The 19,810-nt window shown below is 46.2% G+C and overlaps 1 protein-coding gene across 1 annotated transcript in view; it reads right to left on the bottom strand.

Moving 5' to 3' along the window:
- Window positions 1-19,810, bottom strand: part of LOC130277524 (receptor-type tyrosine-protein phosphatase beta-like) — a 279,946-nt gene that overhangs the window by 70,660 nt on the left and 189,476 nt on the right. The window contains exons 36-38 of the mRNA XM_056528200.1: window positions 10,173-10,448; window positions 3,063-3,347; window positions 1,476-1,613 (exon numbers count right to left, since the gene is read on the bottom strand). Of these exons, the coding sequence (XP_056384175.1) occupies window positions 1,476-1,613; window positions 3,063-3,347; window positions 10,173-10,448 (699 nt within the window). The remainder of the gene's footprint in view (window positions 1-1,475; window positions 1,614-3,062; window positions 3,348-10,172; window positions 10,449-19,810) is intronic.

Raw genomic sequence — 19,810 nt, 5'->3', positions numbered from 1 at the left:
CTCCAGGCGCTGGCCGTTGGCCATAAGGGGTTGACGGCCCATACTCTTATGTTCTGTGCCCCGTTGTCGCATATGGGTAGCACCATGCTCCTGAAGCCCTTACTAGAAAATAATTTTAAAAAGACCAGGTCTGACGAGCTGCCAGACCTGTATCTTGCCTCCTACTGACACTAGCTAAAATTGATTACCTCACTTCCAGTGGGCAGGTACATTCTGCCAGGGAGGAGCCAACTTTTTTTCCTAGTGTCAGCGCCTCCTAGTGGCAATGGTATATACCCATCAGTATCGGTGTCCCCCAATGAAGAGCAACAGAGAAATCACTTTTTTTTGTACAGTCAAGAACAGTTGGAGAAGCAACTGGCAATGGCAGAAAATGATAGCTGCTTTGATGGTCAGCAAAGTTTTATGTGAGGATTTGTAAGCAAAGTCCAGATTATGTGTCCAGATATATATATAGGTGATATATATATATATATATATATATATATATGTGATATATATGGATACATTTATAGTTTTTACTTATCATCCACCATACTTGTACTCCTACTATTGTACTATTTTACTTATTGTTGTTATATCTTCTAACAGATATATATATGGATACATTTATAACTCTTATTATTATCATCCTCCATACTTGTACTCTTAATATTGTACTTTTATGATACATTAATGTATCTATGTATCTAAGCCACGCACTTAAGTTCGAAATTGGTGTAATATTTATTTTTATTTATGTATTTACCAGTATTTTCTATCTGCAATTTGAATAGTTCTATATTTGTTTCTATAGCATGGACCTGAGGAAGGCACTGTTTGTGTACCTAAATGCATCGTCCGTATTGTCATAAATAAAATATCTATTGTCCTGTGCTTTTGTGACAACCCCTTGAACAGAACCTCCAAGACCGTATTTTTGTCCTGTTATTTGTAGATTATGTGTGCAGTGACACCAGCCTCTCTATATGCATTAAGATAGAACACCAGACTCACCGCCCAGAGCATGTACATCATTTAATAGTTTTCTTATATAAACATACTGTGCTTGCCCACAAAAAAATATATATGTGCAAATGACTACCTTACTAAGATCTTAAAGGGGTACTCCACGGCTAGACATGTTATACCCTATCCAAAGACATGACAGGATGTGGCGGCTGTGGTCGCTCTGTGCCAGATGACTGGCGACCACAGCCGCCCTGCCTCCTCCATTCATGTCTATGGAGGAGGCATGATGGCTGTGTACTAGCTGTCATCCCCTCTCCCATAGACACGAATGGGGGGCCGTGACGTCACGAACATGGAAGTCACAGGCTTCAGTGTTCATGAACGCAACAGCGAATAACAGGTAGGGAATAACAGGTTATTGGATAGGGAATAGCAAGTGTAGGGCTATAGTACCCCTTTAAACTACATTGTGCCCTTATTTTGAAACCTATTTGCTATTCGAGTATGTACATTATTGATCTTACCATTTTTACTTGATACAATTACAGCATAAGCTTCAATACGTCCGTTAGAAGAATCAAAGCCAGGAAAAGTAAACGTGAAGGAGGTATAAGAAGGGGAACCAACAATGCTAACTAGAAGGGCTGTGGGGGGAATTGGTGCTGAAAAAGAAGAGAGAAACTATATCTGTATATATATTTGCTGTATATATTAAATTAAATGTATCTGTATATATAATAGCTGCTGAAAAAAACTTGAAGTTTACTACATGATATATAATACATGAACTACTGTTTGGAAACTAAGAAGTAGCATTAGAATTCCTCCAGTTGCACAATCCAATACTCCTCTAAAAACTACTTACCAACTTATTCCTCTTGCTTTCTTTTGGTTTAGCTCTTACCTGCTTATACCGTTTTGTTGTATTACCATTGCTTATTTACTCATGTTCGCTTATGCAAGCTATGTTAGGCTATGTTCACACAGCAGAAATTTTACGGCATGCAAAATTGAATGAAAAACATGGGCAGACATTCCGCAAACAGCAGCGGCAGGACATGCCAGCATTAGGACGTCTTAGAAATGTGCTGTCTCCACGGACCGCAATGTATTTTCGAGTGGATTCCGCCGAAAGAATTGACATGTCAATTCCTTCAGCAGAGACCATAATCGGAGTTTCCGCGGCAGAAACATCTGCTGTGGAAATTCTGCCATGTGCATGGTGCAGTAAAATCTCATTAAGGGCACGTTCCCACTTGGCATATAAGCAGCGTATTTCAAGCTGTGCAAAATCTGCAGCAGCAGAGGGAAATACACTGTGTATCCCTCGCTCACCATACACACAAGGCTTTCTGGAGGCAGCCCTATGTGTGTAGTGAGTTTTGGAGGCGGAGCCGCAAGTCAAAGTTACGCCTGCACACGGTCCTGCCTCCAAAACTCACTGCACACATAGGGTTGCCGCTGGAAAGCCTTTTGTGTATGGTGAGCAAGGGATACGCAGCGTATTTCCCGCTGCTGCAGCAGTTTTTGTGTAGCGTGGAATTCGCTGCGTATACGCCAAGTGAGAACGTGCCCTAAAAACAAAATGTCAATGGAAATTTCAAGCTGAATTTTGTTGCCAGAAATTTCCACTCGGAAATTCCATTGTGTGAACATGGCCTTACACACCCTTCCTTGAGGGTGACGCACCTGCCAGACTGGCCAGGTCCTTTTGCATCTCCATATACGGTATCTTATATTAATTGTATTATGTATTGTATTTGTTTTTCTAATAAACTCTATACATTTTGGATTTTGTGTAATTTGTGTAATTTGATTTTGCTACCTATTGAAGTCAATGAGTATCAAAATCAGCTGAAGAAAATCTGCAGCAAAATACACGTGTACACATATCATTAATAAGGTTTACAAGGACAAATGGTTCAATTTTGTAGCTCAACAATTCAAATTTATATTGACTATCCTGAAGTTGAAAATGAAACAAAATATGCATTTTTTAATACTTCCCATTTTGTAACAGCTATACATTATAAAAGTAAAGTAAAAGTACATTGAATATTAAAATAATGGAATATTATTGTATGTGGCAAGGATTTCGTTAGCTGACTTACATGAAATATTGGTTGTGCATTGCTTCTGAACCATCACACTGGATTTGCCACATGAAGACAAAGTTGTCACACTGAGGTTGTAGGTTGTGCTGTAATTTAACGTCATACTATAATTTTGTTGTCCTCCTGGACTGCACATAATAGGATAATCTGCAATGGTTGAGGTGGTATTTGTTGCATTAAACCTGAAGCCTGTACACTTTCCAACTGGAGAATTCCATGTGAAATTGAGATCTGAAGAGTTAAATGGACTGGAACAGCTGAATTCAGACACAGTCTCTGGAACTAAAGACAAGAAACATTTAATTAATACATTGCATACAATAGGAACACTCAATGATAAATTAGGGGTAACGTGGAGCTAACAATTGACAATTGTGACAAAACCTCTTCCTACAGTGCAAACTGCCGTAATGATGAAACTCAGTCCATGGTCATTACTGGTATGAGCACTTCAAGGGGTTTACCATGCTGAAGTTATTGATGGCCTTTCCTCAGGACAGGCCATCAATTACTGATCGGAGTGGTGCCGACATGTGGTACCCCTGCCAATCAGCTGTTTGGGAAAGCTGTGTAGAATTCACTACACAGTGAACAGGGCTGGAAGTCATGCACCATTCATTGTGTAGCCATGGTGCCGCAGAACTCCAATTCACTTCATATCACTTCCAATCATTTCAAACCAGAAAACCCCTTTAAATTTGACTTATTTATATAAAATAGGATATAACAATGTTAATAATTGTTTCTGGCATGTGAATAGGGAAAATTCTATTACTTCTGGTACAAGAAGTACTGTAGTAGATGACTTATTGGGGGAGATTTATCAAAGGATTTAGACTGGTTTTTCTTGTCTAAATTTGTCGCACAGAAAGTCGCAGTCTAAATATGTGCGAATTTTCTGCGACTTTTGCTCTAGAGGATTTTTAGAACATGATGCATGCAAGTCTATTTTAGACTGAAATGCATTGAAAAATGCATTGGTGCTGAATTTATCAAAAGCGACTTTTCAGCGACAAGTCGCATAGGCTGAAAGTACGCCGAAATGTCAGACCATGTTGGAGCAGGTTTAAATATAGACTAAAGCATAGATCATGCAGTCTGTGCACAGAATTTATCAAGAGCAGTGCGCCATTTGATAAATTAGGTGCACAATAGACCAGACTAACCCTCTGTAGTTTGGTCTATATTGATGCGGGACATAGACAACTTTGATAAATATCCCCCATTGTCTTTATACACTTCCGTGTAATATGAGTTTAACCCATACAGGACCTAGGGCGTATGGATACGCCTTCTGTACCTGGGTCTTAAGGACCCAGGGCGTACCTGTACGCCCGTGGGAATTTCGGTCGCATCGCCGGGCGGGGACCGGCCTGGGGTGACTGCTGATATCAATCAGCAGGCCCCCCCCCGTGCAAATGCCCAGGGGGGTCATCAGACCCCCCCATGTCGGCGATCGGCGCAAATCGCAAGTTAATTCACACTTGCGATTTGCGGCGATTCCGGGTCAGACGGGTCTATGGTAACCGGGTGACCCGGAATATAAGGGGGAATCTCGGTTGTCTAAGACACCCACGATCCCCCTGTAGCCATAGGAGTGAGGTGGCAAAGGTGCCACCCCTTCTATCTCTGCTATTGGTGGTCTAGACGCGACCACCAATAGCAGATCGGGGGCGGGGGGTTTACTTTCGTTTTCCCCACTCTGCCCACCCACAATAGGCGGGGCAGGACGGGGAAATGACGGGGACCGAATGCTGAAGATCCACTTACCCGTCGGTGGAAGCTGCGGGACGGGATCGGCGGCAGTGATTGGCGCGGGCGGCGATGTCGTGCGGCAGAAGAGGACGGCTCCCTGGATCCGACGGAAGCCGGTAAGTTGCCTAGCAACATCTAGAGGGCTACAGTCTGAGACTGTAGCCCTCCAGATGTCGCAAAACTACAAGTCCTAGCATGCCCACACAGCAGTTTGCTGTCTGTGCATGCTGGGATTTGTAGTTTTGCAACATCTGGAGGTCCACAGTTTGGAGATCACAGTGCAGGGGTCTCTATCTGTAGCCCTCCAGATGTTGCAAAACTGCAAATCCCAGCATGCCGAAACAGCTGTCTCGGCATGCTGGGAAAAGTAGTTGCGTACCTCTAGCTGTTGCATAACTAGATCTCCCAGCATGCCCTCCGGCGATCAGTACATGCTGGGAGTTGTAGTTTTGCAACAGCTATAGGCACACTGGTTGGAAAATACTGAGTTAGGTAACAGAACCTAACTGAATGTTTTCCAACCAGTGTGCCTCCAGCTGTTGCAAAACTACAACTCCCAGCATGCACGGTCTGTCAGTACATGCTGGGAGTTGTAGTTTTGAAACAGCTGGAGGTTTGCCCCCCCCCCCCCCCATGTGAATGTACAGGGTACATTCACACGGACAGGTTTACAGTAAGTTTCCTGCTTCAAGTATGAGCTGCGGCAAATTTTTCGCTGCAGCGCAAATTTCTAGCGGGAAGCTCACTGTAAACCTGCGCCCGTGTGAATGTACCCTAAAAACACTACACTAACACATAATAAAGGGTAAAACACTACATAAACACCTGCTTACACTGTCCCCCCCAATAAAAAGGAAAAACGTATTGTACAGCAGTGTTTCCAAAATGGACCCTCCAGCTGTTGCAAAACAACAACTCCCAGCATTTCCGGACAGCCACTGACTGTCCAGGCATGCTGGGAGTTTAGCAACCGCTGGAGACACCCTGTTTGGGAATCACCGGCGTGGAATACCCCTATGTCCACCCCTATGCAATCCCTAATTTAGTCCTCAAATGCGCATGGCGCTCTCTCACTTCGGAGCCCTGTCGTATTTCAAGGAAACAGTTTAGGGCCACATATGGGGTATCTCTGTACTCGGGAGAAATTGCGTTACAAATTTTGGGGGGCTTTTTCTCCTTTTACCCCTTATGAAAAGGAAAAGTTGGGGGCTACACCAGCCTGTCAGTGTAAAAAAAATTAAAAATTTTACACTAACTGGTGTTGTCCTTTACTTTTTATTTTCACAAGTGTTAAAAGGAAAAAAAGACCCCCAAAATTTGTAACGCAATTTCTCCTGAGTACGGAAATACCCCATATGTGGGCGTAAAATGCTCTGCCGGCACACAACATGGCTCAGGAGTGAGAGGGCACCATGTACATTTGAAGCCTAAATTGGTGATTTGCACAGGGGTGGCTGATTTTACAGCGGTTCTGCCATAAACGCAAGAAATACCCACACGTGACCCCATTTTGGAAACTACACCCCTCACGGAAAGTAACAAGGGGTATAGTGAGCCTTAACACCCCAGGTGTTTGATGAATTTTGAATTTTCATTAAAGTTGAATGGAAAAATGGGGAAAAAAAAAATGTCACTAAAATGCTGGTGTTACCCAAACAATAGGAAAAAATAGGAAAAAAGCCCCCCAAAATTTGTAACCCCATTTTTTCTGAGTAAGAACATACCCCATATGTGGATGTAAAGTGCTCTGCTGGCACACTATAATGCTCAGAAAAGAAGGAGCACCATTGGGATTTTGAAGATAAAATTTGTCTGGAATTGAAGGCTACGTGTGTTTATAAAGCCCCCATAGAGCCACAACAATGGACCCCCCCCCCCACATATGACCCCATTTTGGAAACTACACCCCTCACGTAATGTAATAAGGGGTACAGTGAGCATTTACGCCCCACAGGTGTCTGACAGATTTTTGGAACAGTGGTCCGTGAAAATGAAAAATGTAATTGGGGGGGTCCACTGTTCTGGCACCACGGGGGGGCTTTGTAAACGCACATGGCCCCCGACTTCTATTCCAACCAAATTCTGTCTTCAAAAGCTCAATGGTGCTCCCTCTCTTCTGAGCATTGTAGTGCGCCAGCAGAGCACTTGACATCCACACATTGGGTATTTCCATACTCATTTCCATAGAACTGTGGTTACACATTTTGGGGGTCATTTTCTCCTATTACCCCTTGTAAAAATATAAAATGTGGGGGAAAACCAGTAATTTAGTGAAAACATTTTTTTTTCATTTACCGTATATACTCGAGTATAAGCCGACCCGAATATAAGCCGAGGCCCCTAATTTCACCCCAAAATCCCAGGAAAAGTTATTGACTCGAGTATAAGCCTAGGGTGGGAAATACATCACCCCCCCCCCCCTGTCATCATCCAGACCCTCATCATCATCACCCTGTCATCATCCCCCCTTCATCATCACCGCCTGTCATCATCCCACACCCCTCTTCATCATCCCCTTGTCATCATCCCCACCCCCCTTCATCATCCCCTTGTCATCATCCTCTTGTGAACTATCCGCCCTCAGTGGTCTTCAACCTGCGGACCTCCAGAGGTTTCAAAACTACAACTCCCAGCAAGCCCAGGCAGCCATTGGCTGTCCGGGCTTGCTGGGAGTTGTAGTCTTGAAACCTCTGGAGGTCCGCAGGTTGAAGACCACTGCGGCCTTTGACATCATCCAGCCCCCTCTCACCCCCTTTAGTTCTGTACTCACCTCCGCTCGGCGCTGGTCCGGGGCTGCAGGACTGTCCGGTGGGAAGGTCGTCCGGTGGGATAGTGGTTCCGGGCTGCTATCTTCACCGGAGGCGCCTCTTCTCCGCGCTTCAGGCCCGGAATAGAGGCGTTGCCTTGACGATGACGCAGAAGGACGTTGGTAATGAACGTGCCTCTGCGTCGTCGTCAAGGCAACGTGACTATTCTGGGGCCGGGCCCGGTGGCCCCCGGTGGAGATGGCAGCCCGGAACCACTATCCCACCGGACGACCTCCCCACCGGACAGTCCTGCAGCACCGGACCAGCGCCGAGCGGAGGTGAGTACAGAACTAAAGGGGGCTGGATGATGTCGAAGGCCGCAGTGGTCTTCAATCTGTGGACCTCCAGAGGTTTCAAAACTACAACTCCCAGCAAGCCCGGACAGCCGATGGCTGCCGGGGCTTGCTGGGAGTTGTAGTTTTTAAACCTCTGGAGGTCCGCAGGTTGAAGACCACTGAGGCCGGAGAGTTCACTCGAGTATGAGCCGAGGGGGGTGTTTTCAGCACGAAAAATCGTGCTGAAAAACTCGGCTTATACTTGCGTATATACGGTACACATCCGACTTTAGCAAAAAGTCGTCAAATACCTGAGGTTTTAAGGCTCACTGTACCCCTTGTTGTGTTCCTTGAGGGGTGTAGTTTCTAAAATATTATGCCATGTGTTTTTTTTTTCTGTTCTGGCACCATAGGGGCTTCCTAAATGCGACATGCCCTCCAAAAACCATTTCAGCAAAATTTGCTTTTCAAAAGCCAAATGTGACTCCTTCTCTTCTGAGCATTGTAGTGCGCCAGCAGAGCACTTGATGTCCACACTTGGGGTATTTCCATACTCAGAAGAGATGGGGTTACAAATTTTGTGGGGCATTTTGTCCTATTATCCCTTGTAAAAATGTAAAATTTGGGGGAAAACTAGCATTTTAGTGGAAAAAAATATATAAATCATTTACACATCCAAATTTAACAAAAAGTCGTGAAGCACCTGTGGGGTGTTAAGGCTCACTGGACCCCTTGTTACGTGCCTTGAGGGGTGTAGTTTCCAAAATAGTATGCCATGTGTTTTTTTTTTGCTGTTCTGGCACCATAGGGGCTTCCTAAATGCGACATGCCCCCCAAAAAACATTTCAGAAAAACTCACGCTCCAAAATCCCATTGTCGCTCCTTCTCTTCTGAGCCCTCTACTGCGCCCGCCGTACACTTGACATACACATATGAGGTATTTCCTTACTCGAGAGAAATTGGGTTACACATTTTAGGAAGATTTCTCTCCTTTTACCCCTTGTAAAAATTCAAAAACTGGGTCTACAAGAACATGCCAGTGTAAAAAATGAAGATTTTGAATTTTCTCCTTCAATTTGCTGCTATTCCTGTGAAACACCTAAAGGGTTAACAAACCTTTTGAATGTAATTTTGAATACTTTGAGGGGTGCAGTTTTTATAATGGGGTCATTTGTGGGGCATTTCTAATTTGAAGGCCCTTCAAATCCACTTCAAAACAGAACTGGTCCCTGAAAAATTTAGATTTAGAAGATTTTGTGAAAAATTGGAAAATTGCTGCTGAACTTTGAAGCCCTCTGGTGTCTTCCAAAAGTAAAAACATGTCAACGTTATGATGCTAACATAAAGTAGACATATTGTATATGTGAATCAATATATAATTTATTTGGAATATTCATTTTCCTTATAAGCAGAGAGCTTCAAAGTAAAAAAAAATGCAACATTTTCAATTTTTTCATCAAATTTAGGAATTTTTCACCAAGAAACGATGCAAGTATCGACAAAATTTTACCACTAACATAAAGTAGAATATGTCACGAAAAAACAATCTCGGAATCAGAATGAAAGGTAAAAGCATCCCAGAGTTATTAATGCTTAAAGTGACAGTGGTCAGATGTGCAAAAAATGTCCGGGTCCTACAGTGAAAATTGGCTGGGTCCTTAAGGGGTTAATATGCTTAATTAGGTTGTCATACATAAACCAAATTAATGGTAATCAGCAGGTAAGTAAACCAACAATTGTGGCCCCTCATCCATATTACCTCTTCCTATACAAGTAACTTTAATTTGTGTTAATAATACATTGCTTAACAACTATACAAATGCCATTAGGATATATTCATATATACTGTATATGCTGCAGATATTATAATTGATTTACCAGTATGGAATCTGCTGCATTAAATTTATGTATCATCTATCCACAGAGATATCACCAGGGCAGGACCCGGCACTCAGTGAAGAGCTCTATCAATTTCTATGGGAGTGCCCAAAAGACCTGAGTACAGCACTCTGGTATCATTGGCGCTCCCATAGAAATAAATGGATTGTGTACCGTCCACCGGTAGACGACACGTGCTCCTCAGTGAAAGCACCGGGTCCCGTCCTGGAGATAGGGGATAAGTTTATTATCGCCGGAGTACTCCTTCAGACTGAAGCTGAGAAAGAAAGCTTGTAAGGATGGAAGTGTCTTGGTCATGTGTAAAAATAGATGTGAAGAAATGTTTAAATTATATTTATACAAATAGCAAAGTCTGGATACAAATGTATTACCTGTGCAGGTGGATACAGACACCGGGTCTGATTCAGTGATGTTATCGGCAGGTCTTGTATATACCAGGAATGTATATGTTTCTCCTGGTGTCAGATTCTCTATTTTAGCTGATTCACTTCCCACTATTGTATTATTTATTATTGTGGCTGATGAGGTGACATTGGTCTGGACTCTGTAGCTGTAAGATGTCTGATACTGATTTGGTCTACCCCACATCAGAGACACAGAATATGAAGTCGCAGAGCTGTTCAGCAAATTTGTTACTACCATTGGTTCTGAAAAAAATTAATAAATAAATAAAAATATTGTAATCAATCAATTTATTTCATTTTTATAGTAACAAAGAAAGTAATAAACCCTTTAAAGGAGTAGTGCAGTGAAAAATAACTTATCCCCTATCCAAAGGATAGGTCGGATCCCCCGCGATCTCCTGAACGGGGCCCCGGCAGTCTGCTGGAGGTGGCAGTTCCAACCCCAGCAGGAAGCTACGGCTGAAATGCCCCTTCCATGTATCTCTATAGGAAAATGAAAAATGTAATTAATTACTAAAATGCCGGTGTTACCCCAAAGTTTTCATTTTTCACAAAGGGTAATAGAAGTCAAAGCACCCCTCCCCCCCCCAAAAAAAATGTGTAACCCCATTTCTTCTGAGTATGGAAATACCCCATATTTGGACCTAAAGTGCTCTGCGGGCGCACTGCAATGCTCAGAAATTACAGGGGTACTCTGGTGTCTTCATATCAACTGTCTTCAGAAAGTTCCGCAGATTTGTAAATTACTTATATTTAAAAATCTTAACCCTTCCAGTACTTATCAGCTGCTGTATTCTCCAGAGGAAGTTGTGTTGTTCTTCCCAGTCTGACCACAGTGCTCTCTGCTGCCACCTCTGTCCATGCCAGGAACTGTCCAGAGCAGGATAGGTATTCTATGGGGATTTGCTCCTTCTCTGGACAGTTCCTGACAAGGACAGAGGTGTAAGCAGAGAGCACTGTGGTCAGACTGGGAAGAACTACTCTGAAGCATACAGCAGCTGATAAGTACTGAAAGGATTAAGATTTTTAACTCCTTAACGACGAAGGATGTATATTTACGTCCTGCGCCGGCTCCCGCGATATGCCGCGGGGTCACGCGGTGACCCCGCGTCATATCGCGGCGGTCCCAGCAGCCATCAACGGCCGGGACCCGTGGCTAATACAGGACATCACCGATCGCGGTGATTCCCTGTATTAACCCTTCAGACGCATCGATGAAAGCTGACCGCTGCGTCTGAAGCGAAAGTGAAACTATCCCGGCTGCTCAGACGGGCTGTTTGGGACCGCTACGGTGAAATCGCGGCATCCCGAACAGCTTACAGGACACCGGGAGGGACCCTACCTGCCTCCTTGGTGTCCGATCGGCGAATGACTGCTCCGTGCCTGAGATCCAGGCAGGAGCAGTCAAGTGCCGATAACACTGATCACAGGCATGTTAATACATGCCAGTGATCTGTGTAAAAGATCAGTGCATGTAATGTTATAGGCCCCTATGGGGGCTATAACATTGCAAAAAACAAAAAGGAAAAAAAAAGTGTTACTAAAGATCATTTAACCCCTTCCCTAATAAAAGTTTGAATCACCCCCCTTTTCCCATTACAAAAATAAAACAGTGTAAATAAAAATAAACATATGTGGTATCGCCGCGTGCGTAAATGTCCGAACTATAAAAATATATTGTTAATTAAACTGCTTGGTCAATGGCGTACACGTAAAAAAATTATTAGAATAAAAAGTGATCACAAAGTCCGATCAAAACAATAATGGTACCAATAAAATATCGCCCTGTACGTGGAAAAATTAAAAAGTTATAGGGGTCAGAAGAGGACATTTTTAAACGTATACATTTTCATGCATGTAGTTATGATTTTTTCCAGAAGTACGACAAAATTAAACCTATATAAGTAGGGGATCATTTTAACCGTATGGAGCTACAGAATAATGATAAGGTGTCATTTTTACCGAAATATGCACTGCGTAGAAACGGAAGCCCCAAAAGTTACAAAAAGGAGATTTTTTATGCTTCCCGTAAAATCTCTTTCTCGGAGGATCCATTGGGGGACACAGATCATGGGTGTATGCTGCTGTCTCTAGGAGGATTGACACTATGGCAACAAGAAAAGTCCTCCCAGCAGGATATACCCGCCTCCGGGCCCTGAGCTAATCAGTTTTAGTCCCAGAGCAATAGGAGAAGACCGACAGGTCAAGAGAAAAACCACAAACTGTCCGAGCAACTAGAAGAAAAGGTAACTGAACACCCTTCGGACAGTTAACTGAAATAGGAACACCAGAAAAAGGGTGGGAGCTGTGTCCCCCAATGGATCCTCCGAGAAAGAGATTTTACGGTAAGCATAAAAAATCTCCTTTTCTCTATCGGCTCCATTGGGGGACACAGACCATGGGACGTACCAAAGCCGTCCCTTGGGTGGGTAAGGAATCAGTCAGGTGGACGGCTGGACCACCGCCACCTGCAACGCCCCACGGCCCAGAGTAGCATCAGCTGATGCAAAGTTATGAATCTGGTAGAACCTTGTGAAGATGAGCAAAGACAACCGTGTGGTCACTTTACAGAACTGCGGGGCCGAAGCCACATAGTGGAGGGCCCAGGAGGCCCCGAAAAATGGGTGGAATGAGCCAAAACCCAATGGGTGGAATGAGCCAAAAGAAGGACGGACCTGGACGGAAAACAACATGTCCTGGTAGACAACCAGGAAGGGAGAACGGTAGGAGAGCTGCCAGCTCTAACACCCTCCTAACAAGGTAAGAGCACGCCCACCTTAAGGAACGCCACCTTCCAGGGAAGAAGGCGAGGAGGAACGTCCCTGAGAAGTTCAAGAGGAGTGCCTTGCAGGGCACCTAAGACCAAGTGTAAATCCCAAGGGAAGAAGGGGACCGATAAGGAGGGGCAGCGTGTGCCACTCCCTGAAGCAGGTCTGGACATGAGAAATGAACGCAAGAGGATGTTGAAAAAGAACTGAAAGGGTCAACTTTGACCCTTAAGGGAGCTGAGAGCCAAGCCTTGGACCAGCCCTTACTGGAAGGGAAAAGCGGTCGGGGAAAGGAAAACCACGACCGGAGAAAAAGGCTGAGTTTCACACCAACGGAAGACAGACTGCCAGGTATGGTGGTAATTATTTGCAGAGGAATGCTTGCGAGCCCTCAGTATGGTGCGAACCACTTGGGAAGAGAAAACCGCGGGTCCTTAGAACCGCGGTCTCAACCGCCACTCTGTCAAAAGCAGAGACGGTAAACAGGGGTGGCACAGGGGACCTGAGATGGGAGGTCCGGGCGAGAGGGAAGGCACAGCAAGTCGTTAGGAGCCTGACCGCGACATACCACACCCACCGGGGCCAGTCTGGGCCACAAGAATGGCGGGAACGCCCTCTGCTGTGAGTTTCCTCAGGACCCTGGAATGAGAGGAAGAGGAGGGCAAAGCCCGACCAAGGGAGAGGAACGCTTCGGTTGTGGCGGACGTGCAGAGGTCCAAGCCTGGAGCGCCCCAGAGGTTGCAGGTCACTGCAAACCCCTCCGGATGTAGGACCACTCGCCTCGGACGGCTAAGAACCGGCTGGGACAGACCACTTCCCAGTTGGGTATGTCCGGAATGAAGATCGCAGAGATGGCCAGAAAGCTGAGCCCCGCCCAGAAGGGAATTTCCCAACGAAGCAAGCAAAGATAGAGTTGCTCTAGTCCCAACATGTTGATGGGGAGGAGGACTTCTCGGGGGACCAAGGCCCAGACAGGCCGGTCCTTGAAAACACCTCCCCAGTCCGACAGACTGGTAGGAAGGGGCAGAAAGGAGCACCCCTGAAAAAGCACGGGGAAACGTAGCCACCATAGAAGGGACCGACAAGACTGCCGAGAGAAGGAACTTGCGGTCGAGAGACAAAGGAGACCTGTCCCACCGGAAGAGAATCACCAGTTGAAGAGGTCGGTGATGAAGCTGGGCAAATGGCACGGCCGCCACCAACCGACCCAGGACATCCATGTAAAAGCCAATGGAAACTGGAGTAGGGTGCCAAAGTCATCGGACTCCTGACAAGAGAGTCAGCCGATTATTCGACGGAGTCGAAGCGGGCTGAGGCCGCGTCGAATTGGAGCCCCAGGAGAGAGGTTAGACTTGTCCTGATTGACCATCCACCCGAAGTGAGACAAAGTCCAAAGGTGGAGACTAAGACACTCCAGATTCTGGGCCCTGGTTGGAGCTCTGATCAGGAGGTCGTCCAAGTAAGGAATCACCGAAACCACTCTTGTCCGTAAAAGGGCTATCACAGGTGCCAGCACCTTGGTAAGGGCCCGCGGAGAAGTGGCCAGACCGAAGTGGAGAGCCACAATAGAAAATGACTGTCCGGAAATGCAAAGCAGAGGTAAGAAACGCCTTTCTTGGGGACCACAAAGAGGTTGGAATGAAAACCTCGAAAACGACCCCCTGAAGGAACCTGGACAATTACTCCGTGGATGAAAGGGAACTGGAGCGCGCCCCAAACTGCCTTCGCTAGAGAGGGGGACCGGGAGGTCCGGGAAGGAAAAAGCAATCCCAAGGAAGGGAGGCAAATTCGATCCTGAATGTGCGTGGTCCAGGCATCCCGCCAGAGTAAGAGACGACCAACCACCCGTGAAAAGTAAGCGGGTGGGGGCGACCCTTCAGTCCGAAGTAGACCTACAGGTGCCTGATGGGGCCGCAAATGTCCGGAATGGTTAGCCGACCTCCGGTAGGGACAGGTTAGGAAAGAGGGAGCCCCCTGCCCGTGAAGGCGCCTGACTGGACCCTTGTTGGTATCAAGGGTCCACAGGACCGGAAAGAGAAGGACTTCTGACAAAGTGGTTCTGCGAGCCTTATCCAGAGGCAGTAAGGAGCTCTTTTCGTCCATTGCCTCACTTCCTAAGGCGGTGACCGCTTTCCAGGCAATAAGGCACATGGAGCAACGGAGGGCTAACAGGTAGCCAGTGGCAAAAGCAGCCCAGCGGTTGCACATGGAAGCAGAACACAGAAAATCTCCAGCTGAGGAGCAATGGAGAGCTAGTGAGAAACCTGCTGTCACAAAAGCAAATTTAGCCAAGGTTTCCACCTTCTTGTCCGCTGAATCCTTGAAGGCAGCCGCATCGGCCAACGGCAGGGTAGACGCCTTAGAGAGGCGGGAGACCGGTGGATCTACAGTTGGAGAGGAGGTCCTTGGCGAAGGGATACCGTGCCTGAGCCTTCTTCGTTTCCTGAAACTTCTTGTCAGGGTGCATCCAGGCGGATTCCAGCAGGGCGTCAAATTCAGCGTGAGAGCTGAAAGTCCTGGGTTGCGGATAGGCACAAAGAAAGGAGACTTCTGGAGCAACGTCCGAAGTTCCTGGGTCCTTTAGATGGGAGGTGTACATCACATCAGGCATATCCGTGTGTTGCTCAGAGTCGGAGGCCAAATCGGAAACCTCATCCACAAGTTCTCCGGGAGAATGGGAACGAGGTCAGGCAGCTCGAAGGGAAGGGGTCGGCACAATGAAAGGGAACTTCTGGAGCCACGTCCGAAGTTCCTGGGTCCTCTAAATGGAAGGTGTCTCTTATGGCCGAAACCAATGAGTGCACCATGTACGACATATCCGTGCAGTCCTTTGAGTCAGAGGCCGATCGAAAACTTCATCCACAAGTTATCCAGGTGAATGTGAACGTGTGAGGTGGCCCTGGAAGAGGGAGAGACTGACCTGGTACACGGGTCTGGAGAGCCAGAGCGGCGACCATTGGAGCGTCCACTAGGGGAGCCACGCATGCTACAAGTGGGAGCAATGGGGCGATGCCTGTGAGGGGAGCGCCCGTGCCTGCCCAAAGACTCGGGGGATGAGTCAGATGAAAACCCCTATGATGCTGCGAGAGCGGCAGTATAGGGGGGGGAGCGGGACCCTCCGGAGGGCCAGTGTAGGGAGGGCCTCTCCAAGGCAGTCACCACATACCGGGAGACCTGAGCCAAGTCGGATATGGACTGGCAGAGGGAGGGAACCCAGGCTGGAGGGGCGACCAAACCCACCGGGTCTGGAAGAACAACCGGGATAGAATAGCAGGGGGGTCTGGGGGAGCAGTGGTGCAGGCCGAACAAGTGGTTCAGCAGAACCGGACATTTTTTAAGTTACAACCTTTGTCCCTAAGGCAGCTATGATTAGCATTTTGCAATGCCCATGAGAACTGCAGCTGACATGAGAAAACCTCTGAACCAATAGCCAGAGGGGGCTGTGCTAAACACAAGGGCTCTGTGATTGGCCCTGCAATAAAAATCCCTATGCACGCGCACAGCGCTGATTGGGGCTTAGTTCGCGCCCTTATGAAGGCTTTGGCGGCTCTGGGTGGGCGGAGTCAACGCCCACCGGGCCGCCAAAGTAAATACAGGCCGGACCTTAATGGCGCCCGCTCCCGAGCGCATATGCGAAAGCATATGCGCCTGCGGTGAAAGGGAGGGAGAGGGCGAGGTTTACTGTCGGCAGCCGCGCTGCCGAAACGAAGGTAAGAACAGGCGCCGAGTGCCCGCAGTAAAAAATATGTAGCCCGGTCCCTAATAGTGCTCGCTCCTGGCCCCGAGCAGGGGAAGGGAGGGAGTGGGCGAGATACTGCCGGCAGACGCGCTGCCAAAATGAAAGTAAGAACGGGGGCGCCGAGCGCCCGCAAGGAGAGTTATGCGCCTCGGCTGCCTCATGCAGCCACGGTAATACTGTGAAACACCACCACACATAATAACTGTGAAACACCACACATACATGCCTGCTCAGCCACAATATAATAAAGAACCCCCCATAAAGAAAAGGAGGGAAATCCCTCCTGGCCAGCCCCAACAGTCCCCATGTAAAAGAGTGGGCCAAAAATTGGGGGTCTCCAGATGTTGAAAATCTTCACCTACAGAAAAAAGGGGAAAATACTCACCTTAGTCAGAAAAACTTACCTCATGAAGTCTTCCTAAGAAGTCTTCAGCCAGCTTTTTGTCACCTGCATCATGCTGGGCTACCATGTGCGAGCGAGGCGAGCAGGGAGGTAGGGGGACCCGGACCCATGAGGTACAACCCCAGGCGCTGACCTTTGGCAAGGGGGTTAACAGTACATCCAAGATGCCTGCCCCCTCAATCGCAATGGGGAAACAGTGAGCCACAGTTCCTGAGTCCCCACCGGAAAACAGGAAAGAAAACGGAATAAAAAACCTAACACATCCCTAAATCTAGGAAAATAATAAAACATAAGACCTGGTCTGGGGAGAACTCCAGACCATGTCTAACTCCTTAAGACACTAAGCTAAAACTGATTAGTTCAGGGCCTGGAGGCGGGTATATCCTGCTGGGAGGAGCCGGCTTTTTTTGTTGCCATAGTGTCAAGCCTCCTAGAGACAGCAGCATACACCCATGGTCTGTGTCCCCCAATGGAGCCGATAGAGAAATGGCATTTTTTCTTCGGCTTTGTCACACAATGATTTTTTTTTCCATTTCGCCGTGGATTTTGGGTAAAATGACTAATGTCACTGCAAAGTAGAATAGGTGACGCAAAAAATAAGCCATAATATGGATTTTTAGGTGGAAAATTTAAAGGGTTATGATTTAAAAGGTAAGGAGGAAAAAACCAAAATGCAAAAACTGAAAAACCCTGCGTCCTTAAGGGGTTAAATAGAAGTAATTTACAAATCTATTTAACTTTCTGGAGCCAGTTATTAGGGGAAAAAATTTTTTCCCCTGGAGTACCCCTTTAAGGAGCAAAATTTGTTTTTTAGAGAGAGAATTTTGCTGAAATTGAAGTCAGGGGTCATGTGCATTTACAAAGCCCCATGGTGCCAGAACAGTGAACCCCCCCTCCACATGTGACCCCATTTAGGAAACTACACCCCTCAATTAAAATTTTTAATTTTCATGGACCACTGTTCCAAAAATCTGTTAGACACCTGTGGGGTGTACATGCTCACTGCACCCCTAATAACATTCCTTGAGGGGTGTAGTCTCCAAAATGTGGGTGTTTTTTTTTGCGTTAATGCCAGAACCGCTGCAACTACCAGCCACCCCTGTGCAAATCACCAATTGAGGTCTCAAATGTACATGGTGCGCTCTCACTCCTGAGCCATTATATGTGCCCGCAGATCGCTTTGCATCCACATATGCGGTATTTCTGTACTCGGGAGAAACTGCATTACAAGTTTTGGGGGTCTTTTTCTTCTTTTACCTCTTGTGAAAACGAAAATAAAGGGGCAACACCAGCATATTAGTGTAAAAAGTTGTTGCCCCAACTTTTCCTTTTCATAAGGGGTGAAAGGAGAAAAAGCCCTCCAAAATTTGTAATGCAATTTCTCCCGAGTACGCAAATACCCAATATGTGGCACTAAATTGTTGCCTTGAAATACGACAGGGCTCCAGAGTGAGAGAGCACCATGAGCATTTGAGGCCTAAACTAGGGATTTGCATAGAGACAGACCCTGATGCAAGCATAGCGTTTGCCTCCGGGTTTGCCTCCACCAAATATACCCTACGGTAGTGCTTCCTAAACAGGGTGCCTTCAGTTGTTGCAAAACTCCCAACATGCCTGGACAGTCAATGGTTGTCCTGTAATGCTTGAAGTTGTTGTTTTGCAACTGCTGGTGGCTCTGTTTAGGTAACAGTGCCGCAAGATACGTTATTAATTTTTTATTGGGGGGGGGGGGTAACAGTGTAAAGGTGTGTGTATGTCTTTTACTCTTCATTTTGTGTAAGTGTAGTGTTGTATTTTAAGGGTACATGCACACGGTCGGTTTACAGCGAGTTCCCCAATGGGAGTTCGAGCTGCGGCGGAAAATGTGCCACATCTTAAACCAGCAGCGGAAAAAACTTCACTATAAACCCGATAAAACAAATTTTTTTTTTTTGGGAGTTTATTTTTTTGGGGAGTTGCCAAACTACAACTCCCAACCGACAAATAGCAGCTGTAGAAGGAGGTGGCACCACTGCCACATCAGTCCTACACTTCACAGTGATTGGTACTGTCTCGAAGACTGATTACTGTATTTTTCTCGAACCACCGGGTCACCGGGGACCCGATTGGCCTGGAAAAGCTCTGATTTGCCATTCAGAATTGACCAGTGAATCAGGGTGATCGCATTATGGGACCCTCCTAGGCATTGTCCCGGGATGCCTGCTGAACGATTTCAGCAGGCATCCCATTCCGATCACCACCCGGTGGGCAGCTGTGACCGGCAAGCCGGAGGGCATACAGGTACGCCCTTGGTCCTTAAGTACCAGGACGCAAGCGCATACCTGTACACCCTTCATCCTAAAGGAGTTAAATAATAATAATTCATTATAATTAATCCATTTGTCATAAGCATAAAAAGGAAACATTTAGATGAACTATATATATATATATATATATATATATATATATATATATATATGTATAAATATATAGAATTTCCTCATTGAACATTTATATTGGACACAATCAGCATGCTCATGGTTCAAGTTGTGCAGCACAATCACTTCTAGAAACTGTAAGGAAAGAATAGGCTGACACTTGTGTTGCGGTTGCAGAGACAACTCATTTTAAAAATGCTGTCCCAGGATGATCAGCTGATTACCACACACACACAGACACACACACAATCATATACACAATCATATATATATATATA

Source organism: Hyla sarda, chromosome 6 (genome assembly GCF_029499605.1).
Source record: "Hyla sarda isolate aHylSar1 chromosome 6, aHylSar1.hap1, whole genome shotgun sequence".
Taxonomy (NCBI): Eukaryota; Metazoa; Chordata; class Amphibia; order Anura; family Hylidae; genus Hyla; species Hyla sarda.
Note: the sequence above shows the minus strand (reverse complement) of the source record. Positions and strands in the feature narration are given on the sequence as shown.